The 27,418-nt window shown below is 38.4% G+C and overlaps 1 protein-coding gene across 9 annotated transcripts in view; it reads left to right on the forward strand.

Moving 5' to 3' along the window:
- The window catches only part of UTRN (utrophin), a 580,797-nt gene that overhangs the window by 406,653 nt on the left and 146,726 nt on the right, over nucleotides 1-27,418 (forward strand). For all 9 annotated transcript variants that reach the window (XM_023183788.2, XM_023183779.3, XM_023183783.3 and 6 more), the window contains one exon: nucleotides 15,756-15,912. In XM_023183788.2, the coding sequence (XP_023039556.2) occupies nucleotides 15,756-15,912 (157 nt within the window). The remainder of the gene's footprint in view (nucleotides 1-15,755; nucleotides 15,913-27,418) is intronic.

The raw sequence follows: 27,418 nt of genomic DNA on the forward strand, positions 1-27,418 counted from the left end.
TTCTATTCTATTCTATTCTATTCTATTCTATTCTATTCTATTCTATTGTATGACAGGGTCTTGCTCTGTTACCCAGGCTGGAGTGCAATGGCACGATCTCAGCTCATTGCAACCTCCGCCTCCCGGGTTCAAGGGATTCTCCTGCCTCAGCCTCCCGAGTAGCTGGGATTATAGGCAGCTGCCACCACACCCAGCTTATTTTTATATTTTTAGTGGAGATGGGGTTTCATCATATTGGCCAGGCTGGTCTCAAACTCCTGACCTCAGGTGACCCACCAGCCTCCCAAAGTGCTGGGATTGCAGACGTGAGCCACCTTGCTCAGCCACATTTACCTTTCATTCTCTATCCTTTTCTCAGCTACAGTTGTTGGTGGCAATATCCATATTCATAACTTTTTATATTTTGATTTCCAAGTTTCTTTTTACTTTACCTGTAAATGCCTTTATCCCTGTTCTAAGTCCCATAGACCTGGTCACACTGGAAGTCAGTTAACATTTCCTGTCATCTTGGCATCCCTGAGATAATCAATCTCCAGGAGATCAAGGGCAGACTGTTTTCCAGAGTACACATTTTATTTTATTACATTCGACCTGGCCATGTGCATCCGAATGCAATTTGTTTTGCCCTATTAGTTAGTAAAGAGCCCTCTGTTGTATCAAATCAAATAAGAATTGTTTACAACCTCATCAGTAAAACAGCTGTCCTTCACCTTGAAGTTATGACTCTTATCCAGGGGGGTGCCTTCCTTCATTAGCTTATTATATACTGGACCTATCTATCTACTATTATGTAACTTTATAGTTTTATCCAGTTCCTTTTTATTTTTTACTTATTTATTTTTTAAAAGTTTTACAATTTCAATAGCTTTAAGGTACAAGTGGTTTTAGTTACATGAATGAATTGTATAGTGGTGAAGTCTGAGATTTTAGTGCACTCGTCACTCGAGTAGTGTACATTGTACACATTTTGTAGTTTTTTGTTTGTTTGTTTTGTTTTGTTTTTTTTTTTTAATCTCTCACTGCCCTGGTAACCTCCTCCACCTCTAAGTCTCATATGTCCGTTGTATCACTCTGTACACCTTTGCATACCCATAGCTTATCTCCCGCTTGTAAATGAGATCATGTGGTGTTTGGTTTTCCATTCCTGAGTTTCTTTACTTAGAAGAATGGCCTCCAGCTCCATTCAAGTTGCTGCAAAAGACATTATTTTATTCTTTTCTATGGCTGAGTGATATTTCGTGGTATACACATACCACATTTTCCTTATCCACTCATTGATTGATGGACACTTAGATTAGTTCCAAATCTTTGCAATTGTGAATTCTGCTGTGATAAACATATGAGTGCCATTGTCTTTTTGACATAATGACTTCTTTTCCTTTTGGTAGATACCTAGCAGTGACATTGCTAGATCAAATAGTAGATGTACTTTTAGTTCTTTGAGAAATCTGCTTAGGGATTGTACTAATTTACATTCTCACCAGTGTGTAAGCATTCTCATTTCACCACATCTTCATCGACATCTTTAGTTTTTTGACTTTTTAATTATGGCCATTCTGGCCAGGGTAAGGTACTATCTCATTGTGGTTTTACCAGCATTTGCCTGAGGATTAGTGATGTTGAGTGTTTTTTCATATGTTTGTTGCCCAGTTGTATATCTTCCTTTGAGAAATGTCTAATCATGCCATTTGCCCACTAAAGGATTATTTGTGTTTTTTCTCACTAATTTGAGTTCCTTGTAGATTCTGGATATCAGTCCTTTGTTGGGTGCATCATTTACAAATATTTTCTCCCATTCTGTGGGTTATTTTTTTTACTCTGTTGATTATTTCTTTTGCTGTGCAGAAGCATTTTAGTTGAAGTAGGCCCCATTTATTTATTTTTGTTCTTGCTAGATTTGCATTTGCTATTGGGGTCTTAGTCATAAATTCTTTGTCTAGGCCAATTTCCAGAAGAGTTTTTCCTAGGATTTCTTCTAAAATTGTTATTGTTTCAGGTCTTAGATTTAAGTCTTTAATCCATGTTGAGTTGATTTTTGTATGTGGTGAGAAATAGGGATTCAGTGTCACTCTTCTACATGTGACTTTTGAGTTTCCCTAGCATCACATGTTGAATAGCATGTCCTTTTTCCAATTCATGTTTTTGCATGCTTTGTCAAAGTCAGTTGGTTGCATTTGGCTGTATTTCTAGGTTCTCTATTTTGTTTCATTGGTCTGTGAAGATGCTTGATATAATTTTGATTTTTAAACATTAATTGAGACTTGTTTTGTGGCCTTTGTATTCTGGAGAATGTTCCGTGTGCTGATGAGAGGAGTGTATATTCTTCAGTTCTTGAGTAGAATGTTCTGTAAATATCAGTTCGATGCATTTGTTCTAGAGTGCAGTTGTAGTCCAGTGTTTCTTTGTTGACTTTCTGCCTCGATGATGTGCCTAGTGCTGTCAGTATAACGTTGAAGTCCCCACTCTTAATGTGCTATAGTCTATCTCTTTTCTTAGGTCTAGTAGTAATTGTTTTATGAATTTGGTAGCTCCAGAGCTAGATGCATATATATTTAGGATTGTAATATCTTCTTGTTGGAATGATCGTTTTATCATTACATAATGACCTTCTTTGTCCCTTCTTTGTCTTTTTTTTTTTTTTTTTTTTGAGATGGAGTCTCACACTGTCAACTGGACTGGAGTGCAGTGGCACGATCTTGGCTCATTGCAACCTCTGCCTCCCAGGTTCAAGTGATTCTCATGCCTCAGCCTCTCAAGTAGCTGTGATTACAGATGCCTGCCACCACGTTGGGCTAATTTTTTGTATTTTTAGTAGAGACAGGGTTTCACTATATTGGCCAGGCTGGTCTCAAACTTCTGACCTCATGATCCGCCTGCCTCAGCCTCCCAAAGTGCTGGGATTACAGGCATGAGCCACTACACCCGGCTCTTTGTCTTTCTTTTTTTTTTTTTTTTTTTTTTTCCTTTTTTTTGAGATGGCGTCACCATGCCCAGCCAGTAGTAGCTATTCTAATATTAGATAAAACAGATTTTAAATGCAACAACAGTTTTAAAGAAAGACACACGGTGAAACCCCGTCACCACGCCCGGCTAGTTTTTTTTTGTATTTTTTAGTAGAGACGGGGTTTCACCGTGTGTCTTTCTTTAAAACTGTTGTTGCATTTAAAATCTGTTTTATCTAATATTAGAATAGCTACTACTGGCTGGGCATGGTGACGCCATCTCAAAAAAAAGGAAAACAGAATAGCTACTACTGTTCACTTTTGGTTTCCATTTGCATGTAATATTTTCTTACACCACTTTACCTTGAGTCTGTAAGAATTCTTATGTGTTAGGTGAGTGTCTTGAAGAGATACTTTGGTTTGTTTTTATCTATTCTGCCATTATGTGTCTTTTAGATGGGAAATTTAGACCATTTGCGTTCAATGTTAATATTAAGATGTGAGGTACTGTTTCAGTTATGTTTACTGTCACCTAGATACTTTATTTTCATTATTGTGTTATTGTTTTATAGGCCCTGTGAAATTTATGCTTTCAAAAGGTTCTTTTCTGGGGCATATTGACCTTTTGTTTCAAGACCGAAAACTCCTTTTAGCACTTCTTGTATGCCTGGTCTTCTATTGACTTGCATATGTTGAACTATCCCTGCGTCTCTGGGATGAAACCTACTTGATTGTGGTGAATTATCTTTTTGATGTGCTGTTGGATTTGGTTTACTAGTATTTTGTTGAGGATTTTTGCATCTATGTTCATCAGAGATATTGGTCTGTAATTTTTGTTTGGTATGTTGTTGCCTGATGTTAGTGTCAGGTTGATAACGGTTTCATAGAATGAGTTAGGGAAGATTTTCTCTTTCTCACCCGACACATAAGGATTCTTATAGACTTAAGGTCAAGAGGTGGAAAAATATATTCTATACAATTGAAAACCAAAAGTGAGGAGGAGTAGCTATTCTTATATTAGATAAAACAGACTTTAAAGCAAAAACAATAAAAAAGACAAAGAGCGTTATTATATAATAATGAAATAGTCAAACAAGAAGATATTACAATCCTAAATATATATGCATATGACAAATTCCTTCAGCATTTCCTTATGTGAAATGCTTCTCCTTCATTTATGAAACTTAGTTTTACTGAATACAAAATTCTTGGCTGACAATTTTTTCTGTTTAAGGAGGCTACAGGTAGGATCCCAATTCCTGTTGGCTTATAAGGTTTCTACTGAGTCTGACTTAGCAGTCTGCTAACACTTCTGTTAGTTCAGTAAGTTTTTCTTTATAGATCGCTTGATGCTTTTGTCTCAGTGCTCCTAGAAATGTTTCCTGCACGTTGACCTTGGATAGCCTGATGACTATATGCTTTGGTGATGTACTCTTTGTAGTGAATCTCCCAGGATTGCTTTGTGCTTCTTGCATTTAGATGTCTAAATCTCTAGCAAGGCTAGAGAAGTTTTCCTCAGTTATTTCCTCAAGTAGGTTTTTGAAACTATTTGGTTTTTCTTCTCTCTCAGAAACACCAGTGATTCTTAGATTTGACCCTTTTACATAATCCCATATTTCTTGAAAACTTTGTTCATTTCTTTTCATTCTTTTTTCTTTAGTTTTGTTTGATTGGGTTAATTTAAAAGCCTTGTCTTTCGACAGACTTTCGACAGACTTTTGATAAGGCTCTGAAATTTCTTTCTTCTACTTAGTGTAGTCTATTATTAAAACTTTCCACTGCATTTTGTAATTCCTTAAATATGTATTATATTTCCAGTAGTTCTGATTTTTTTAATCTATCTCATTAGAAAAATTTTCCTTCATATCCTGAATTGTTTTTAAAATTTCTTTATGTTGTTTTTCACTCTTCTCTTGTATCTCCTTGGGTAACTTAATAGTCATCTTTTTGTATTCTTTATCTGGTATTTCCAAAGATTTCGTCTTGGTTTAGATCTATTGTTGGAGAGCCAGTGTGATCATTTGGTGGTGCTATAGAACCCTGCTTTTTCATATTCCCTGAATTATTTTTCTGGCTCCTTCTCACTGCAGAAGACTTTATTCTAATTATTTTTGAATTTATTTTAGATTCGACTATGTGTTCTTTATTTCTTTTTCTCTCCTTGAGCATGTGACTTTAATGTTTCTAGTTTATTGTAACCTAATTCAGCTCTGCATGCTTTCAGGGGTAAAGACTCTGCATGAGTTCCTTGGTTATGGAGTCTTTGTATGATGGCTTTCTCAGATACTCATTGTAGTAGTAATGTGCTTGGTGTGTGAGCAGGTTCACTGTCTCCTGTGGCATTGGAATGTCAGTGGTCTCTTGAAGGTTACCTCATTCCCCAATGGCGTGTGCACTTATTTATTTTATCCAGCATTTCATTTATTTCACTTACTTGGTTGAACAGTTCAAGTTTCAGGCCAGTAGTGGAGGTGTCCTTGAGTAAAAACCAAACAGGTGGGTAATGTAATACCTAGTGATGCACAGAGGTCCCAGCCTTAACAGAGGCAGCTGGGGGTATCTCAGAAATGCGCTGAGATCTTTTCAGGGAAAAGGGAGGAAGCTACCTTAGCCCTCCTGTCAGGCCAGCAGGAAAGCCCCACCACCCAGTCACTCTCCTGACCCAGTTTCCTGGCTATTCAGATGACACAGGTCCCTCTTTCCATCTGTAGGAATGCTGATGTTACACATGGAGAGGGACTGTGACTCCACCCCTCATGAAAGCCTGAACCTAGAGGGCACTCCTCTTGTGGGGATACAGTCACCCCACTGTTCTAGAAAGGCTGTCTACAGGTGTACCCATGCCAGGCTCCTGTGGGAGAAGCCTCCAGGTGTATCTGTTATGGTGGGTGAAGGAAAGAATAAGTCCCCTTCTCCAAGACCCTTCACGAGCACCAGGGCTGCCTGACTGTTGGGACAGAGCTACAGACTTTCTCCACTGAGCCCAGCATTACACCCATGCCTCTGCTGAAAGAAACTTCCCACAGGTGGAAATGTCTGGGACTCAAGGCCTGCCATCTTCATTCTTTTGTCGTTCTTTTGTGTCACAGGTTGCTCCCTTGATTTGGAGCACTCCCTCTTTCCCCTAGGAGTAGGAATCCCTGAGGGCCAGACTACTGTGAATGCTGCTGCTCCACTGGGTCTAGCAACCCATTTGGACTGCCGCAGTTCAAGCTGGTATGGGGGAATGTCTGCAAGGGATCCAGTGATGTGACCTGTCCCAAAGTCTCACAGCAGTGAGTGCCAGCACCAGCTCTGAGGGGGGTTGCGGAGGAGTGATGTAGACTCTGTGATATTCCTTGGTTATAAATAGCCTTAGTGTGTTGGCTTTCTCACATGCCATGTGTAACAGTAATGAACAGGTCACGTGGGCAGACTCAGGGCCTCCTGATTAGCCTGGGTGATGCAGGTGATGGTGACAGCCGAGGTCACACAAGTTTCCCCCTTCCTGGTGCAGTGTGATTCTCCTTGGAGATGCTATCATGGACTGTGTCAGTTGGCCTCCAGCTAGGAGGTGGCACTTGGAAAAGAGCACTGGCTGTGGTGGTAGTGGTGGGATTTATGCTTGCCTTATGTTACCCAGGGGAGGTACTCTGGTGTCCCAAGCAATGGGAGGGGCCGTAGAGCTCCCAAAAGTTTCTGGGGTTTTTTTGTGTATGTGTTAAGCTACCAGGAGGGGTGAAGGGGCAAAACCAGTAGGGAGGTGGGTCAAGCAAGGCTCTCTACAGGCGGACGCAAGCAGCAGCCCTTGTGGGGATTGGAGGACATTTTGTTGGCTGCTGGGGTAGTGTTACAAGGAGGAGCACAGTTGCCTCTGCTATGCAAAAGAGTGCAAATGAGAAATGGGGAGTAGCCAGCAGCGGTAAACCCCACCTAGCTCCCCTGCATTTGGCAAGGCGGGTCTCACATCTGCAGCATTCCACTAGCAGCAACAGCTAGCAAAGTTCCAGCCAGTCTGCACTCAAACTCAAGACTGCCTAGATCATAAGCCTTCCCAGTGGAGATGGAAACTGCAGGGTTTTCAGGCCATGCCCATCCTCATCTGCCCATGAAGCAAGGGCACCCAGCTCCTGTGCCCACTCAAGTTTATATCAGGAATCTCAGTTGGGAGCTTCTGTCAACCTGTGACCCCTGCCTGAGTTAACTGGCTGACCTCCACGAGGTCCCCTATGAGTTAGAATCAGGAATGACTTCCCTTCATCCCTCTGGAGACTGGGAGTGCACACACAGCACATCCCAATGTGGTTCCTTCTCATGTACTCCCCATTGCTCACTACATCAGCTCCGGAGCTGGGTAGGGTTAAGGCCTTTTCCCTAACCTGGATTGCCAGGTTCCCCAGTGGGTGTGTATGTCCTGTAGGCAGTTTCTCCCTTTCTCACACTCTGGGGACTTACAATTTTTGGCCTGGCTCATGATGTATGCTGCAGCCTGCTGCTGCTTTCAAACGGTCTGTGGTGTCTGTCAGTTTTCCTTGTTAAGTTCCTGTGTTGCTTCTTGGAAATAAGTTCACAGTATGAATCTCTATATACTATTTTGTCTTTCCAAGTGGAAGAGGCATGCTAACAATGCTTCCAATCCAACATCTAGGGGGAAAAAAAGTTTTATTCACTTTATATGCTAGATCTACAGTATTTCAACTTGATTTTTATGTATTTATTTACTTATTTATTTTTGAAACAGAGTCTTGCTCTGTCACCTTGGCCAGAGTGCAATGGTGCAGTCTTGGCTCATTGCAACCTCCATCCCCCAGGTTCAAGTGATGCTCAAGCCTCAGCCTCCCATGTAGCTGGGAATACAGGCACATGCCACCATGCCAAGCTAATTTTTGTATTTTTAGTAGAGACGAGGTTTTGCCATATTGACTGGGCTGGTCTCGAACTCCTGGCCTCAAGTGATCCACCCTCCTCATCCTCCCAAAGTGCTAGGATTACAGGCCTGAGCCACTGCACCTGGCCCCAACTTGATTATATGAAAATGCACATCCTCTGATATTTTCAACTGTCAGATTCTGCAGCTTTTAAATGTTTATTCATTTTTTTCCTGAATTTTCGCATCTTTCTTCTAATCTTTAGTTGATCAAACCCTTTCTCTTTTCAGACTCCATTAATCCCCTCTACCTAGTTTGGAGCCCATCATAAGATACTTCAGCAGTGTCAGGACCTTGAATTTCCTTTCCCCTTTTAACTTCTTCTGTTTCCCAGTCTCTGACATTCCAATGTCCACACCCTCTCTATCCCTTGCCTTTAATCTTGGACTCTGCCTAGTGTTGCACTAGAAAGTGAAAAATGGTAACATTGGTCCTGCTATAATTTGATACTTTCTACTTACAATTGGTGTTGTTATTTTCAATGATTTTCTATTATATTCACCACCTTGTCTATTTTATTTTTTAATTATTTATCATTTAGATTTCATGTTTATTTTATTTAACTTTTAATTTCAGTTCAGGGTACATATACCGGTTTGTTATATAGGTAAACTAGTGTTATGGGAGTTTGTTGCACAGATTATTTCATCACCCAGGCATTAAATTTAGTACCCAATAGTTATTTTTCCTGATCCTCTCCCTCCTCCCATGTTCCACCTTCTGATAGGCCCCAGTATTTGTTGGTCTCCTCTATGTATCCATGTGTTCTCATCATTTAGCTCCCACTTATAAGTGAAGACATGTGATATTTGGTTTTATGTTCCTGCATTAGTTTGCCCAGGGTAATGGCCTCCAGCTCCATCCTTGTTCCTGCAAAGAACGTGGTCTTGTTCTTTTTCATGGCTGCATAGTATTCCATGGTGTATATGTACCACATTTTTTCAATCCAGTCTTATCATTGATGGGCATTTAGGTTGATTCCATGTCTTTGCTATTGTGCATAGTACTACAGTGAATGTACAGTGAACAGTGAACACATGTGCATGTGTCTTTATAACAGAATGGTTTATATTCCTTTGGGTATATACGCAGAAATGGGATTGCTAAGTCAAATGGCATTTATGCTTTTAGTTCTTTGAGGAATCGTCACACTGTCTTCCTCAATCGATGAACCAATAGTGTAAAAGTGTTCCTTTTTCTCCTCAACCTCATCAGCATCTATTATATTTTGAGTTTTTACTAATAGCCATTCTGACTGGTGTGAGATGGTATGTCATTGTGGTTTTGATTTGTATTTCTCTAATTATCAGTGATGTTGAGTTTTTTTTTTTTTTTAACATGCTTGTTGGCTGCATATATGTCTTCTTTTGAAAAGTCCTTTCAAAAGTCCTTTCATGTCCTTTGCCCACTTTTTATGTTATTGTTTGTTTTTTCCTTGTAAATTTGTTTAAGTTCCTTATAGATGCTCAATATTAGACCTTTGTCAGATGCATAGTTTGCAACAGTTTTTCTCATTCTGTATGTTTACTCTGTTGATAGTTTCTTTTGCTGTGCAGAAGCTCTTTAGCTTAATTAGATCTCATTTATCAAATGTTTGCCTTTGTTGCAGTTGCTTTTGGTGTCTTCATCATGAAATTTTTGCCCATTCCTATGTGTAGAATGGTATTGCCTCAGTTGCCTTTTGGATTTTTTTTTTTTTTATAGTTTTGGGTTTTACATTTAAGTATTTAATCCATTTTGAGTTTATTTTTGTATATGGTATAAGGAAGAAGTCCAGTTCCAATGTTTTGCATATGGCTAGTCAGTTACCCAGCACCATTTGTTGAATAGGGAATCATTTCCCCATTGCTTATTTTTGTCAGCTTTGTCAAAGATCATAGTTGTAGGCATATAGCCGTATTTCTGAGTTCTCTGTTCTGTTCCATTGGTCTACGTGTATATTTTTGTACCAGTACTGTGCTGTTTTGGTTACTATAGACCTGTAGTGTAGTTTCAAGTCAGATATCATGATGCCTCCAGCTTTATTCTTTTTGCTTAGGATTGCCTTGGCTATCATGCTCTTTTTTTGTTTGTTTGTTTCATATAAATTTTAAAATAGTTTTTTCTAGTTCTGTGAAGAATAGTATTGGTAGTTTTATAGGAATAGCATTACATTTATAAGTTGCTTTGGGCAGTATGGTCATCTTAATGATGTTGATCCCTCCTATCCATGAGCATGGAATGTTTTTCTATTGGTTTACGTTGTCTCTGATTTTTTTGAGCGGTGTTTTGTAGTTCTCCTTGTAGAGATCTTTCCCTTTCCTGATTAGCTATATTCATAAGTATTTTATTTTTTTGTGGCAGTTGTGAATGGGATTGTGTTCCTGATTTGGTTCTTCTCTTGACTATTCTTGATGTGTAGGAATGCTAATGAATTTTGCACATTGATTTTGTTATCCTGAGATGCTGCTGAAGTTGTTTATTAGCTTAAGGAGCTTTTGGGCTGAGACTGTGAAGTTTTCTGGATATAGAATCTTGTCACCTGCAAACAGATATAGTTTTACTTCCCCTCTTTCTATTTGGTAGCCCTTTATGTCTTTCTCTTTCCCGATTGCCCTGGCCAGGACTTCTGATATTGTGTTGAAGGAGTGGTGAGAGAGGGCATCCTTGTCTTGTGCCAGTTTTTAAGGGGAATGCTTCCAGCTTTACCCATTCAATATGATGTTGGCTGTGGGTTTGTTGTAGATGGTTCTTAGTATTTAGAGGTATGTTCCTTCAATATCTAGTTTGTTGAGAATTTTTAACCTAAGGGGTGTTGAATTTTCTTGAAAGCCTTTTCTGCATGGATTGAGATAATCATGTGTTTTTTGTCTTGTTTTGTTTATGTGATGAATCACATTTATTGATTTGTGGATGTTGAACCAACCTTGCATCTTAGGGATGAAGCCTGCTTGATCGTGGTAGATTAGCTTTTTCATGTGCTGCTGGATTTGGTGTGCCAGTGTTTTTTTGAGGATTTTTGAATCTATGTTCATCAAGGGTATTGGCCCTGAATATTTTTTTGGTGGTTGTTGTGTTTCTGGCAGGTTTTGGTATCAGGATGATGCTGGTCTCATATAGAGAGTTAGGAAGGAGTTCTTCCTCTTCAATTTTGTGGAGCAGTTTCATTAGGAATGATATCAACTCTTCTTTGTACATCTGGTAGAATTCAGCTGTGAATCCATCTGGTCCTGAGCTTTTTTTGGATTGTAAGCTATTTATTACTGACTCAATTTCAGAGCTTATTATTTGGCTGTTCAGGGTTTCATTTTTTTCTTGGTTCAGTCCTGGGAGAGTGTATGTGTCCAGGAATTTATCCATTTCTTCTAGATTTTCTAGTTTATGTGCATAGAGGTGTTCATAATATTCTCTGATGGTTGTATTTTTGTGGGATCAATGGTGATATCCCTCTTGTCATTTCTGATTGTGTTTTTCTCTCTTCTTTATCTGTCTTGCTAGCAGTCTATCTATTTTATTAATTTTTTTTTCAAAAAACCAGCTCCTGGATAAGTTGATCTTTCAAATGTTTTGTGTGTGTGTGTGTGTGTGTGTGTCTCAGTCTCCTACAGTTCCGCTCTGATATCACTATGCCTATTTTAACAGATTTTGATTCTTTTTAGTCCCCAAATTCTCTCTCTGCAGGTGGCCTTCATTTTTTTTGTTTGTTTGTTTTGAGAATGAGGCCATCTGGGCCGGGCGCGGTGGCTCAAGCCTGTAATCCCAGCACTTTGGGAGGCCGAGATGGGCGGATCACGAGGTCAGGAGATCGAGACCATCCTGGCTAAAACGGTGAAACCCCGTCTCTACTAAAAAAAAAAAAATACAAAAAATACAAAAAAGAGAATGAGGCCATCTGATTGATACTCTTTATACTACTTGGAGCATTTAATATGCATTGATTCTGTATTCCACATTATGCTTTTATTGTGCTAAAGTTGATATTAAACTTTTTATAGCATAAAATGTCATAGCAGGGAACATTTGCTCTGATTTATCATACTTTTTTAAAAACAAAATGTCTGCCAAGATCATAATAACAGCTAATATTTATTGAATATTTATATGCTAGATCTACCCTAAGCGTTTCACAGGTATTACCTTCTTTTACCATGGTGTGGCCATTCGAACAACGTAATAATATGTGGCTCCAATACCACAGGTTAATATCTTAAACATTATTTTTCAGTCTTTTTGGATAGCTGTGATTAAACTTTTTAAATACTAAAATCCAACATGCTACATCTTTTTTACCATCTAGAACAATACATACAATGATAAATTTCACTTCAATCTGTATAAGAGAAGAATGCTATTGACTTGAAACGTCAGCTAGAAGACAGGCTGTCAGGAGCTTTGATTATGTTTTTTACTCGCTGGAAAAATGTAAATTGGAATCACACTGACACGTTCTGTGCTGTGGATGACATAGGTTTAAATTTTAATGTTAAACTTATTTAATTTGAGATTATGTTAATTAAATATCCATTTATCAGCATAACGATGTTTAATATAGACCTTTATTAACATGGTTTCAAAGGCCAGCAAAATTGTCAAATTTAATGAAAACAGAGTTCAAAGATAAAATTCTATCTTCCCTTTCTTTTATGAGTCTCTTAAAAATTCAGGGCACCTTTTTAAAAGCCCTTAGAGAAGATTAACCTTTAACATCATCATTTAAATCTAATGTTACCACATTTTACAATGTCATTGACACTATATTTAGCCTTAGGTAGTTGGTTTTCCTAACCATATTGTAAAACTACTATTTTTTTTTTTTTTCCAAATCTAATAGAGGAAGATTCAACTGCTGTCTTTTTTATTCTGGTTTATCTAGTGTAGCACATTCCAGTAGAACTTTCTCCAATGATAAACATTATCTATATCTACACTGGTTAATATAATAGCCATTAGCAATAAGTGGCCTACTGAGCACTTGAAATGTGACCAGTGCAACTGATAACCTGAATTTCAAAATTTACTCATTGTATTTATACTAAATTAAAATTTAAATAGCCACATGCTACTGGTGTCTACCATATTGGAATCACGGCTTTGGTGTTCTTTTCAGCACAGTCAGACTGAATTCTGAAGACTTGACTCTTTTCTCCTAATATGTCTTAATTCGTTTCCTGGGAGCAGGAATAATCTTTTAAAGTTGCCTGTTATTCTTGGACTAATTAAGGTATTTTCTTTCATTATAACCCAATTTATAGTTTGGAGATTTTACCATAAACCAAAAACTATGTATATGTACGTACTTTTGTAGTAAGAATGCCAAACTGGACATTTGACTCTGGGTAGTCATTACACAACAGAAGATGGGATATCTCTACCAGAGTGAGTGCTCCATAAATGTTTGCTTGTACTGAGTAAATGAAAAACTGTATTTTATTTTAACCAGTGCTCCTTCTCACACTCACTCACACTATTTCCTTTTATAGCTGTACACTGGGAGAAGGAATAATAACTTGCTTGAAGATGCAGTTTATTTGAAAGGCAGAGGCTTTTGCTGATTTAAAACAGTTATTGGTTTGTAGTTACTTCCATAATTCCTTTCTACTATTCTTAAATGATGAAGTGCCATTTTTATGGGTCTTTACCTTCTAACACGTTTTTGCATTACATTTTTTAAGAATAACTGGTCACTTAAAAATGCTTATAGAGTTGTAAAAACTGATTCACTTTTAAAAGGGGTAACTTGTGTAAAAGATATTCTGTAGTCGACATCATCCTAGGTTGATAATACAGTCAATAAAAGTGTTTATTGCTTTGTACATATCAAAGTACTAAAGGAGTGAACTGAAGCAGCCAAGATGTTAGAATAAGCCAGTTGTCTAAAAATATGAATGCCCACAGATATGTTTGATAAAGAAATGTTTAAGTGAAGATTTTGAAACTCTGGATGATCACTGGTTATCAATAATCTTAGAGAAATTTAAGTTTTAAAATGTTTGTAGGATAATTGAGAAAGTACCACTAAACTGAACACAAATTTAAAGTTTCTTCCTACAAAGCATTCGACCTGTTGCCCAAGAAAAGGCTTTCATCTTTCAAGATGAAAGAATTCAAATGAAACTAGAATACTGAAGGCTACTACAGAAGCATGCATTTATTTGGGCATATGGTAGTAATCCACTAAACACATAGTTATAATCTATTTGAGATTAACCAGAACAGATTTGCCAGACAAAGATTCTGCCAGATCAACTTGCTTTTTACTATGGGAAATCAAAGATGCAGAGAAGCACACAAATACTAACGTTTTCTTTTTTTATTTCGAAGCCACTTCAGCATTTCTTTTAAAAAGTATTGTCTTCATCCTTATAATTAATAGATGGTTCTTCAGATTCTAAATACTGTGAGTTTCAGTGATCAGTTTCATTATTTCTGTGCAGTCAAAAAAGACTGTATTGAAAAATACATTTGTGGGCATTTCAATACGGTAAGTGTTTGGAACTCAATTTCAAAGGAATATAATGTGTGATTTAGTTATTGATTAATGAGTTAAACTACAGACATTGAAGATGCAGGATCAAATCATCTGAAATAAAAGACAGGGAACATGTATAAATATTTTGCACATGGAGACACTCAAGTGCTTCTTGATTGAGAACATCTGATTTCTAGCTGGCTTTTGCAATTAAAAATATTGGAAATAAATTGCAGTAGCTCAGTCAAATTTATTTGCTGCAAAATGGCTTATAACTACAGAGAGAATTTTTAGTCAATATAGTTGAAATTATTTAGTTCTGCTCTGTGACAAATGAAATTATTGTTTTTCAGAGAAAGGGAATTACGTATTTGACCTAAAGTTAATCAACATGAACACAGAAAAGCTGGAGCTCAAGCAGAATCAGGACCTTGTTAAACCACAGTTTTGTAAAATGAGTTCAATTGTAGCACCTGTGGAATAAATAGAACTGATAGTAAATACAAGAAAATAAATTTTCTAATCATACTGTTCTCAGAGATTTACAAAATACTTTGAAGTTCGTTCTGAATTTAAACTTTTTTTTTATTATTTCACACTTAACTTTTTAAAATCAGCATATGCTGATTAAAGGCAGACATGTTACTTGTTACACCTCTAAACTTCAAAGATCATGGAGAGTCACAGTAATTCCATTTCCCCAAGTTAAGGCATAAGTCCATATTCACAATCTGCCCTCTGGGGTGATGCAGGATTGAGTCGAGTCCAGTTCGATTGCTTGAGTCACTGGAGTTGTTTCTGAATGATTCATATTTTCAAATCCAGCCCACAGTGGGCCTGAGGCTGGATAAGTGGGCTTTCACCAGGGCTTCTAACAAGAGCGAAAAAGGAACATGTGCGTAGATTTACACTCCTATTCTCAAGGGCCTTTACTCTTATTGGAAACTTAACCACATAAAAATGTATTTCCTAAACATTTCCCTGATTATGGAGTTCATAATCTAAGAACCTGAAAGTGCATTTCTGTGTTAAATACAGAAATTATTATTGAAACAAAGACCTCACCTTTAAATAAGAGTATAAAGTATTTCAGTGATTTTGCCCAACTGTTAAAACTTGGTTTATAATTTTACATTCTATCATGGACATCCTTCTTGAAAGCCTACGTGGTGTATAGGTCTGTGTTTTAAATTTTGATAGTTATTACCAATAAATCCTCTGAATATTATAGCCTATTCAAAATAGCTGTTTCTTACAGGAAATGGATGTATGTGTGTATACATATGTGTAAATACATATATATACATATGTATTTGCAAGGAATCACTCTCTTTTGTGGAAGTAAACATTACTTGGTCAGATGAGATTATTATGCTAAAGGAAGGTAGATAATTTTGTGAATGTAATTTGCATTTCTTAAATGTGGTTATTATTATTATTATTATTATTTCTCAACAGGGCCCATTTGGAGGCCAGTGCTGAGAAGTGGAACAGGTTACTGATGTCTTTAGAAGAACTGATCAAATGGCTGAATATGAAAGATGAAGAGCTTAAGAAACAAATGCCTATTGGAGGAGATGTTCCAGCCTTACAGCTCCAGTATGACCATTGTAAGGTAAGTGGATAACCTATAGTGAGTCGCTTAATTCAAATTCTAGTGAGGTAGATATTTGAAATAAAATTATAGGTAAGTATCAGAGTTGCACCAATTATCACAGGATTTCCCCCACCACCACTGTCTGCTTTTAATTGTCAGTAGACATTTAAAGTGCATACATTGTTTCCATTTGTATTAAATTAAGTTTTATCTTCACATTTAACTAAATTTTTTTTCAAACACTACCAGTATCTAAAGTATAATATTGCTTTTAACTTATTAGGAAGTTTATCTAAATTTCTGATAGATTTTATAATCAAATTTTTTAAAATTTAATTTTAATTTTAATTTTTATTTTTGAGACCAAGTTTCACTCTTGTTGCCCAGGCTGGAGTACAATGGCATTAGCTCACTGCAGCCTCCACCTCCTGGGTTCAAGTGATTCTCCTGCCTCAGCCTCCCAAGTAGCTGGGACTACAGGTGCCTGCCATCACAACCAACTAACTTTTTTTTTTTTTTTTTAAGATAGAGTCTTGCTCTGTCACCCAGATTGGAGTGCAGTGGCATGATCATGGCTCACTGCAACCTCTGCCTCCCAAGTTCAAGTGATTCTCCTGCCTCTGCCTCCCAAGTAGCTGGGACTACAGGCGCCTGCCACCATGCCCAGCTAATTTTGTATTTCGTATTTTTTTTTTTTTTTTTGACAGAGTCTCGCTCTGTTGCCCAGACTGGAGTGCAGTGGCATGATCTTGGCTCACTGCAACCTTCACCTCCTGGGTTTAAGCGATTCTCCTGCCTCAGCCTCCCAAGTAGCTGGGACTACAGGTGCATGCTACCACTCCTCGCTGATTTTTGTATTTTTACTAGGGACAGGATTTCACCATGTTATTCAGGCTGGTCTCGAACTCTTGACCTCAGGTGATCTGTCTGCCTCGGCCTCCCAAAGTGCTGGGATTACAGGCGTGAGCCACTTCGACTGACCTGAGAAAGTTTTTAAACTACAAATTAACTTAATCTTAAATTCAAGTCATCGAATCATAAGGAATTACAAACTATCTTGTTTATGTTTAATAAAAGTGAAAAATAAGGACTTGTAGTAAAAAAAAAAAAAAAAAAGTAATGCAGATGAAGACCATACTATTTAAGATCATTTTATGTGTTTTACTTTTCTGAGCCAAGCCCTTTCTTTGAATTATAATTCTGCTCAAATTTCTATTCCTATGCGAATCTATACTTTTACTCTGATTAGCCAAAAGATATGCTGAAATGTTATCAACTGACACATTAATTCTTAGATCTTTGTGTGATTAAATTTGTGCCTTGTTCACTTTCCATTGATCTCTTTATGCCCATTTTCTCGTATATACATATCATCTTGTTTTACTGTATTTTTTACTCCTCCCATGTAATGAAAGTTCTTATTCTAAATCTGGTCATTTTAAGGTGACATTATGATTCTATTTCCATTTTAAAAATGACAAACACGAATGCACACATCTCCCAAAGGAAAATGTCATTTATGTAATAAGTTGCTTTAATACAAAATGATAAGACCCTGAAATTTATTTATTGGATTTTTGAACCCTTGTGACTAGATTATTAAAATTACCGTTTGGGTGTATTTTTTTCTTTCTACTCGAAGCAGGAATATGATAAAGAAATAGCTCCAAGATAAGAAAAAGGAAAACACTGTTGATGTATGATATGCAAGATAATAATAATAATAATAGAAGATTTTAAATGACCAATTTAAGGAAATCACTTTCTCTCCTAACTTTTTCTGACTTTTGCTTCTGTTAGTTATTCATATAGCATTCCCTTTTTGTGGGTTACAGTATTAGGGATGAAATAGAATAACACAAAGTTCTTCTAATAAATGTGCTCTGTAAGGAATACAAGCTGCTTGTGGCCATATGCTAATAGTGTTTACTGAAATCCAAATGTTGAGGTATGAAATGATTTTCCTCTTCTGGCCTTAGCACATAAAGTACATATCCGCCTCTCAGTGTGTCCTGGCTGTATTTTGGCCTCCCTCCCAACAAGGTAACCTGGGTTTAGGTTGTGTTTTGCTCCATTTTAGAGCACTGCAGGCAATTGCTCTGCTTCAGTCCTTGAGACCTAAGCCTTTAGGTAATGAAGATAATACTGATAATGATGGTAATACAATTGATTCATTTATTCAGCAAGTGTTTATTGAGTGCCTAATATGAACCAGCATATTCTGGTCACTGATGACTCAATAATGAACAAAACCAGGTTCTTACCTGATAGTGAGAGATGGACACTAGACAAATAGTCAATAAATATATATGTCCCACAGTAATAACAAAAATACAGCAAGGTCAAGAAGATAGAGGAGGATGTGGGATTATAGGCCAAGGAGCTATTTTATATGGAGAAGGTCAGGAAAATGTCACAAATCGGGTGATTTTTGAACAGAGACCTGGAGTGATGTAGTAAGCACTTAGCAACCCCTCTTGGAAGTAGAACATTTAGGGAAAGGAGGCAGAAAGCACAAAGGCCACAGAGCTTGCAATGTTTGGGGCATATTTGAAGAATAGCTTGGAGACCAATATGATTGAAAATGTTTAGCCAAATATGGTAGATAGGAGATGAAGCTGGGGTGGTGGGTGGGAGAAAGGGATTCAGATCATTTAGGTCTTTGAATATTCTTTCTTAAGGACTTTGGCTTTTACTCAATGAGAGAGGAACCCATGGAAGATGTAGGTGTCTATAGTGCTGTGATCTAATACTGTGTAACAATAGGTAAATTATGAAGAGTAGAATATAGAGGAGTTCAGCACTAGTTCAGTAATCCAAGTGGTGGTGAATTGGAAAAGGGTATAGCAGGAGAGATGATGAAGAGTAACTACTTTCTGAAGACATTTGGAAAGAATCAACAAAATTTGCTAATGGACTGAATGTGTGGAATGTGAGAAGAAGAGCCAAAGATGTCAGAAGTCAAAGATTTTTGGACAAAGCAAATGGAAAATGGAAGTACCATTTAGAGAGATAAGAAAACTGCTGGAGGAGTGGTCTGGGAAGGAAATGTAAGAGCTCGATGTTTGACATGCTAAGCTTATAGATGTTTAAGCTGTTGGATATATAAATCTGAAGTTAGAAGAAAGATCAGGATTAGAGATCAAAATTGTCAGCCTGTGTATTAGCCCTGAGATTGGATGAGATCACCTATAGGGAGAGATTGTACCAAGGGAAAAAAAAAATATCCCAAGAAATGAGCCCTGAGAAGTCACAATTTTGGAGGCTGAGAAGACGAGGAGACTGAGAAGGAAGAACCAGAAGGCTAGAAGAACCACGAGAGAACAGAGTCCAGGATGCCAAAGGAGGAAAGTGTGTTATGAAGGAGGGCATGATCACGAAGATCAAATATTGCTGAGCAGTTGAATAAGATGAAGACAGAAAATTAATCATCTCGAGACCATCTTGTTGACCTTGGACAAGAGGTGTTACAGTGGCATGATGGAGTTAGAAGCATGATTGGAGTAGATTCAAGAAAGAATGTGAACCAAAGTACAGAAAACCGTTTTAAGGACTTTTACAACAAAGGTAACAGAAAAATCAGATAGTAGCTGAAGAAAGAATGTAGAGTCAAGTATTGGTTTTATAACTCATTGCTGAGTAGTGAATTATGAAATAATATATTAATGTGATTTCATTATTCAGCATGTTCTATGCTAGTAAGAATGATTCTGTGAAGTGGGAAGAATCAGTGACGCAGGAGAGAGGATACCAGCTCAAACAGTGACAGGATGGGATCCGTTGCACAAGTGAAGCAGTGGGTCTTATTTCTGACTCCAAATATATTCATCATCCATTTAAAACCAACTTTACCGAATGACGTTTATGTCCCAGCACCATTCTAAGCACTGGGGATATATCCTCACGTTTTTGTTTTTGTTTCTACTTGAATCTGTTCCCTCTTTTTGCTCTATTATGTCACTTTCCTGGCTTAATTTATAGAAGAATTTGAAGTCACTTTTTCACCCTCTCTTTTTCTTTAGCTGCCTTCTGAAAATGGACAATAAAGAAATGAATATTAACATATTATTCTCAAGAACGAATATTTTAGTGTATAGTGCTAGCTTTCTGCTAAATTAGTACTCAGTATAGATTAGTTGAATAAATTGATTCACAGAGTTTATAGAAAAAACCCTCCTCCTCCTCTATCTGCTTACTCTAGATCATGATACAGTACAGAAAGGTGTGCTGGGTTTGGGGTAAGCATTCTTTGTAGGTCATAGCTGAAGTCGCAGGGCTGGAGAATTCCGTGATTCCTTCCAGGGTAGTCATTATGTATTAATAAGTATGTTAATTTTCATCATGTTTGACATTACGCCTACAGAAAAAAAAAAAACTTAAAAGCTTAAAACATGAATTTTCTGGCCAGGCACGGTGGCTCACACCTGTAATCCTAGCACTTTGGGAGGCCGAGGTGGGCGGATCACGGGGTCAAGAGATGGAGACCTTCCTGGCCAACGTGGTGAAACCCCGCCACTACTAAAAATACAACAATTAGCTGGACGTGGTGGCACACGCACCTGTAGTCCCAGCTATTCAGGAGGCTGAAGCAGGAGAATCGCTTGAACCCAGGAGGCAGAGGTTGCAGTGAGCCAAGATCACACCACTACACTCTAGCCTGGCAACAGAGTGAGACTCCGTCTCAAAAAAAACAAAAAACAAACAAACCCCAAAACATGAATTTTTCATATTTTCTTTATAGGTTGTGACATTTGCTGTTGCTTTGTGAGTAAAGGTTTGAAAGTCCAGTGTCATATATGTATATATATACACATATATATATACACATACATATATTTTTTTTTTTCCGAGACAGAGTCTCACGCTGTCGCCCGGACTAGAGTGCAGTGGCGCGAACTCGGCTCACTGCAAGCTCTGCTTCTCAGGTGCACTCCATTCTCCTGCCTCAGCCTCCCGAGTAGCTGGGACTACAGGTGCCTGCCACCACGTCTGGCTAATTTTTGTATTTTTAGTAGAGACGGGGTTTCACCGTGTTAGCCAGGATGGTCTCGATCTCCTGACCTTGTGATCCGCCAGCCTCAGCCTCCCCAGTGTCACATTTTTAAATGTGAGACACAAGATCTATAATGTAGATAATCTACTGTGAATTGTGTGTGGCCATGGGTTTTAGGGTGCACTAGAGGCAGGTAAGGAGGGTTGTTGGTTCCTCACAGGTGTGATAATTTGGGTTAGAAGTGTTAGTGAGGCACTGCTAGTAGAAAAGGTACGGAGCTAGAGTAAGAATACTTTTATTTAAGGGCTGGCTCTGTCTCTGATGACCTGGGTGACCCTGAAAAAGTCATTTGACTTACCCAAGCTTCAGTGTATGGAAATAAGTAGTGTCTTAATTCCTTTGGGCTGCAATAACAAAATATTATAAACTCGGTGACTTATAAACAACAGAAATTTATTTCTTACAGTTCTAAAGGTGGAGAAGTTCAAGATCAGTGCACTAGTAGATTTGGTGTCTGCTAAGGGCCCACTGTCTGGTTCATGGATGATGTCTACTCACTGTGTCCTCCCATAGTGGAAGGTAGTCTTTTATATGATATTGAACGCACTGATGACAGCTCCTCACTCATGCCCTAATCGCCTCCTAATACCATCACTATGGGAGTTAGGATTTCATTTTTTTTTTCTTTTGACAACCCCTGATTTATTTATTTTATTTTATTTTTATTATTATTATACTTTAAGTTCTAGGGTACCTGTGCACAACGTGCAGGTTTGTTACATATGTATACTTGTGCCATGTTGGTGTGCTGCACCCATCAACTCGTCAGCACCCACCAACTCGTCCTTTACATCAGGTATAACTCCCAATGCCATCCTTCCCTCCCTCTCCCTCCCAATAATAGGCCCCAGTGTGTGATGTTCCCCTTCCAGAGTCCAAGTGATCTCATTGTTCAATTCCCACCTATGAGTGAGAACATATGGTGTTTGGTTTTCTGTTCTTGCAATAGTTTGCTGAGAATGATGGTTTCCAACTGCATCCATGTCCCTACAAAGGACGCGAACTCATCTTTTTTTATGGCTGCATAGTATTCCATGGTGTATATGTGCCACATTTTCTTAATCCAGTCTGTCACTGATGGACATTTGGGTTGATTCCAAGTCTTTGCTATTGTGAATAGTGCCGCAATAAACATACATGTGCATGTGTCTTTATAGCAGCATGATTTATAATCCTTTGGGTATATACCCAGTAATGGGATGGCTGGGTCATATGGTATTTCTAGTTCTAGATCCTTGAGGAATTGCCATACTGTTTTCCACAATGGTTGAACCAGTTTACAATCCCACCAACAGTGTAAAAGTGTTCCTATTTCTCCACATCCTCTCCAGCACCTGTTGTTTCCTGACTTTTTAATGGTTGCCATTCTAACTGGTGTGAGATGGTATCTCTTTGTGGTTTTGATTTGCATTTCTCTGATGCCCAGTGATGATGAGCATTTTTTCATGTGTCTGTTGGCTGTATGCATGTCTTCTTTTGAGAAATGTCTGTTCATATCCTTTGCCCACTTTTTGATGGGGTTGTTTTTTTCTCATAAATTTGTTTGAGTTCTTTGTAGGTTCTGGATATTAGCCCTTTTGCAGATGAGTAGATTGCAAAAATTTTCTTCCATTCTGTAGGTTGCCTGTTCACTCTGATGGTAGTTTCTTTTGCTGTGCAGAAGTTCGTTAGTTAAATTAGATCCCATTTGTCAATTTTGGCTTTTGTTGCCGTTGCTTTTGGTGTTTTAGACATGAAGTCCTTGCCCATGCCCATGTCCTGAATGGTATCACCTAGGTTTTCTTCTAGGGTTTTTATGGTTTCAGGTCTAACATTTAAGTCTCTAATCCATCGTGAATTAATTTTCATATAAGGAATAAGGAAATGATCCAGTTTCAGCTTTCTACTTATGGCTAGCCAATTTTCCCAGCACCATTTATTAAATAGGGAATCTTTCCCCATTTCTTGTTTTTGTCAGGTTTGTCAAAAGATCAGATGGCTGTAGATGTGTGGTATTATTTCTGAGGACTCTGTTCTGTTCCATTGGTCTATATCTCTGTTTTGGTACCAGTACCATGCTGTTTTGGTGGTTGTAGCCTTGTAGTATAGTTTGAAGTCAGGTAGCGTGATGCCTCCAGCTTTGTTCTTTTGACAGGATTATCTTGGCAATGCGGGCTCTTTTTTGGTTCCATATGAACTTTAAAGCAGTTTTTTTCCAATTCTGTGAAGAAACTCATTAGCAGCTTGATGGGAATGGCATTGAATCTATAAATTACCTTGGGCACAATGGCCATTTTCATGATACTGATTCTTCCTATCCATGAGCATGGTATGTTCTTCCATTTGTTTGTGTCCTCTTTTATTTCACTGAGCAGTGGTTTGTAGTTCTCCTTGAAGAGGTCCTTTACATCCCTTGTAAGTTGGTTTCCTAGGTATTTTATTCTCTTTGAAGCAATTGTGAATGGAAGTTCATTCATGATTTGGCTCTCTTTGTCTGTTACTGATGTATAAGAATGATTGTGATTTTTGCACATTAATTTTGTATCCTGAGACTTTGCTGAAGTTGCTTATCAGCTTAAGGAGATTTTGGGCTGAGACAATGGGGTTTTCTAAATATACAATCATGTCATCTGCAAACAGGGACAGTTTGACTTCTTCTTTTCCTAACTGAATACCCTTGATTTCTTTCTCTTGCCTGATTGCCCGAGCCAGAACTTCCAACACTATGTTGAATAGGTGTGTTGAGAGAGGGCATCCCTGTCTTGTGCCAGTTTTCAAAGGGAATCCTTTCAGTTTTTTGCCCATTCAGTATCATATTGGCAGTGCGTTTGTCATAAATAGCTCTTATTATTTTGAGATGCGTTCCATCAATACCGAATTTATTGAGAGTTTTTAGCATGAAGGGCTGTTGAAAATTGTCAAAGGCCTTTTCTGCATCTATTGAGATAATCATGTGGTTTTAGTCTTTGGTTCTGTTTATATGCTGGATTACGTTTATTGATTTGCATATTTTGAACCAGCCTTGCATCCCAGGGATGAAGCCCACTTGATCATGGTGGATAAGCTTTTTGATGTGCTGCTGGATTCGGTTTGCCAGTATTTTATTGAGGACTTTTGCATCAATGTTCATCAGGGAGATTGGTCTAAAATTCTCTTTTTTTCGTTGTGCCTCTGCCAGGCTTTGGTATCAGGATGATGTTGGCCTCATAAAATGAGTTAGGGAGGATTCCCTCTTTTTCTATTGATTGGAAGAGTTTCAGAAGGAATAGTACCAGCTCCTCCTTGTACCTCCGGTAGAATTTGGCTGTGAATCCGTCGGGTCCTGGACTTTTTTTGGTTGGCAGGCTATTAATTATTGCCTCAATTTCAGAGTCTGCTATTGGTCTATTCAGGGATTCAATTTCTTCCTGGTTTAGTTTTGGGAGCGTGTAAGTGTCAAGGAAATTATCCATTTCTTCTAGGTTTTCTAGTTTATTTGCGTAGAGGTGTTTATAGTATTCTCTGATGGTAGTTGGTATTTCTATGGGGTCGGTGATGATATCCCCTTTATCATTTTTAATTGCGTCTATTTGGTTCTTCTCTCTTTTCTTCTTTATTAGTCTTGCTAGTGGTCTATCAATTTTGTTGATCTTCTCAAAAAAACAGCTCCTGGATTCATTGATTTTTTTGGAGGGTTTTTTGTGTCTCTATCTGCTTCACTTCTGCTCTGATCTTAGTTATTTCTTGCCTTCTGCTAGCTTTTGAATGTGTTTGCTCGTGCTTCTCTAGTTCTTTTAATTGTGATGTTAGGGTGTCAATTTTAGATCTTTCCAGCTTTCTCTTGTGGGCATTTAGTGCTAAAATTTTCCTCTAGACACTGCTTTAAATGTGTCCCAGAGATTCTGTTATGTTGTATCTTTGTTCTCACTGGTTTCAAATAACATCTTTATTTCTGCCTTCATTTCGTTATGTACCCAGTAGTCATTCAGGAGCAGGTTGTTCAGTTTCCATGTAGTTGAGTGATTTTGTTTGAGTTTCTTAGTCCTGAGTTCTAGTTTGATTGCACTGTGGTCTGAGAGACAGTTTGTTATAATTTGTGTTCTTTTACATTTGCTGAGGAGTGCTTTACTTCCAACTATGTGGTCAATTTTGGAATAAGTGCAATGTGGTGCTAAGAGGAATGTATATTCTGTTAATTTGGGGTGGAGAGTTCTGTAGATGTCTATTAGGTCCGCTTGGTGCAGAGTTGAGTTCAATTCCTCGATATCCTTTTTAACTTTCTGTCTTGTTGATCTGTCTAATGTTGACAGTGGGGTGTTGAAGTTTCCCATTATTATTGTATGGGAGTCTAAGTCTCTTCGTAAGTCTCTAAGGACTTGCTTTATGAATCCGGGTGCTCCTGTATTGGGCACATATATATTTAGGATAGTTAGCTCTTCGTGTTGAATTGATCCCTTTACCATTATGTAATGGCCTTCTTTATCTCTTTTGATCTTTGATGGTTTAAAGTCTGTTTAATCAGAGACTAGGATTGCAACCCCTGCTTTTTTTTATTCTCCATTTGCTTGGTAGATCTTCCTCTATCCCTTTATTTTGAGCCTATGTGTGTCTCTGCATGTGAGATGGGTCTCCTTTATACAGCAGACTTATGGGTCTTGACTGTTTATCCAATTTGCCAGTCTGTGTCTTTTAATTGGACCATTTAGTCCATTTACACTTAAGGTTAATATTGTTATGTGTGAACTTGATCCTGTCATTGTGATATTAGCTGGTTATTTTGCTCGTTAGTTGATGCAGTTTCTTCCTAGCATCGATGGTCTTTACATGTTGGTATGTTTTTGCAATGGCTGGTACTGGTTGTTCCTTTCCACGTTTAGTGCTTCCTTCAGGGTCTCTTGTAGGGCAGGCCTGGTGGTGACAAAATCTCTAAGCATTTGCTTGCCTGTAAAAGATTTTCTTTTTCCTTCACTTATGAAACTTAGTTTGGCTGGATATGAAATTCTGGGTTGAAAATTCTTTTCTTTAAGAATGTTGAATATTGGCCCCCACTCTCTTCTGGCTTGTAGATTTTCTGCCGAGAGATCTGCTGTTAGTCTAATGGGCTTCCCTTTGTGGGTAACCCAACCTTTCTCTCTGGCTGCCCTTAACATTTTTTCCTTCATTTCAACTTTGGTGACTCTGACAATTATGTGCCTTGGAGTTGCTCTTCTTGAGGAGTATCTTTGTGGCATTCTTTGTATTTCCTGAATTTGAATGTTGGCCTGCCTTACTAGGTTGGGGAAGTTCTCCTGGATGATATCCTGAAGAGTGTTTTCCAACTTGGTTCCATTTTCCCCCTCACTTTCAGGCACAGCAATCAGACGTAGATTTGGTCTTTTCACGTAATCCCATATTTTATGGAGGCTTTGTTCATTTCTTTTTCGTTTTCTTTCTCTAGACTTCTCACTTCATTTCATTCATTTGATCTTTAATCATTGATACTCTTTCTTCCAGTTGATCCAGTCGGTTACTGAAGCTTGTGCATTTGTCACGTAATTCTCATGTCATGGTTTTTATCTCTATCAGTTCGTTTATGGCCTTCTCTGCATTCATTATTCTAGTTTTCCATTCTTCCATTCTTTTCTTCAAGATTTTTAGTTTCTTTGCGCTGGGTACTTAGTTCCTCTTTTAGTTCTGAGAAGTTTGATCGACTGAAGCCTTCTCCTCTCAACTTGTCAAAGTCATTCTCTGTCCAGCTTTGTTCCGTTGCTGGCGATGAGCTGCATTCCTTTGGAGGGGGAGATGTGCTCTGATTTTTTGAATTTCCAGCTTTTCTGTCCTGCTTTTTCCCCATCTTTGTGGTTTTATCTGCCTTTGGTCTTTGATGCTGGTGACGTACTGATGGGGTTTTGGTGCTGGTTTCCTTTCTGTTTGTTGTTTTCCTTCTAACAGTCAGGACCTTCCGCTGTAGATCTGTTGGAGATTGCTTGAGGTCCACTCCAGACCCTGTTTGCCAGGGCATCAGCAGCAGAGGCTGCAGAAGATAGAATATTGCTGAACAGCAAGTGGTGCTGTCTGATTCTTGCTCTGGAAGCTTTGTCTCAGGGGTGTACCCCGCCGTGTAGGTGTGAGGTATCAGTCTGCACCTAGTGGGGGATGTCTCCCAGTTAGGCTACTCAGGGGTCAGGGACCCACTTGAGCAGGCAGTCTGTCCATTCTCAGATCTCAACCTCCATGCTCAGAAATCCAGTACTCTCTTCAAAGCTGTCAGACAGCTGTCAGACTCCACGGAGAGGCAGAGTCTACAGAGAAAGGCAGGCCTCCTTGAGCTGCCATGGGCTCCACCCAGTTCGAGCTTCCTGAAGCTTTGTTTATCTACTTAAGCCTCAGCAATGGCGAGCACCCCTCCCCCAGCCTCGCTGGTGCCTTGCAGTTAGATCTCAGACTGCTGTGCTAGCAATGAGGGATGCTCTGTGGGCGTGGGACCCTCTGGGCCAGGTGTGGGATATAATCTCCTGGTGTGCCATTTGCTAA

This window comes from Piliocolobus tephrosceles, chromosome 5 (genome assembly GCF_002776525.5).
Source record: "Piliocolobus tephrosceles isolate RC106 chromosome 5, ASM277652v3, whole genome shotgun sequence".
NCBI lineage: Eukaryota > Metazoa > Chordata > Mammalia > Primates > Cercopithecidae > Piliocolobus > Piliocolobus tephrosceles.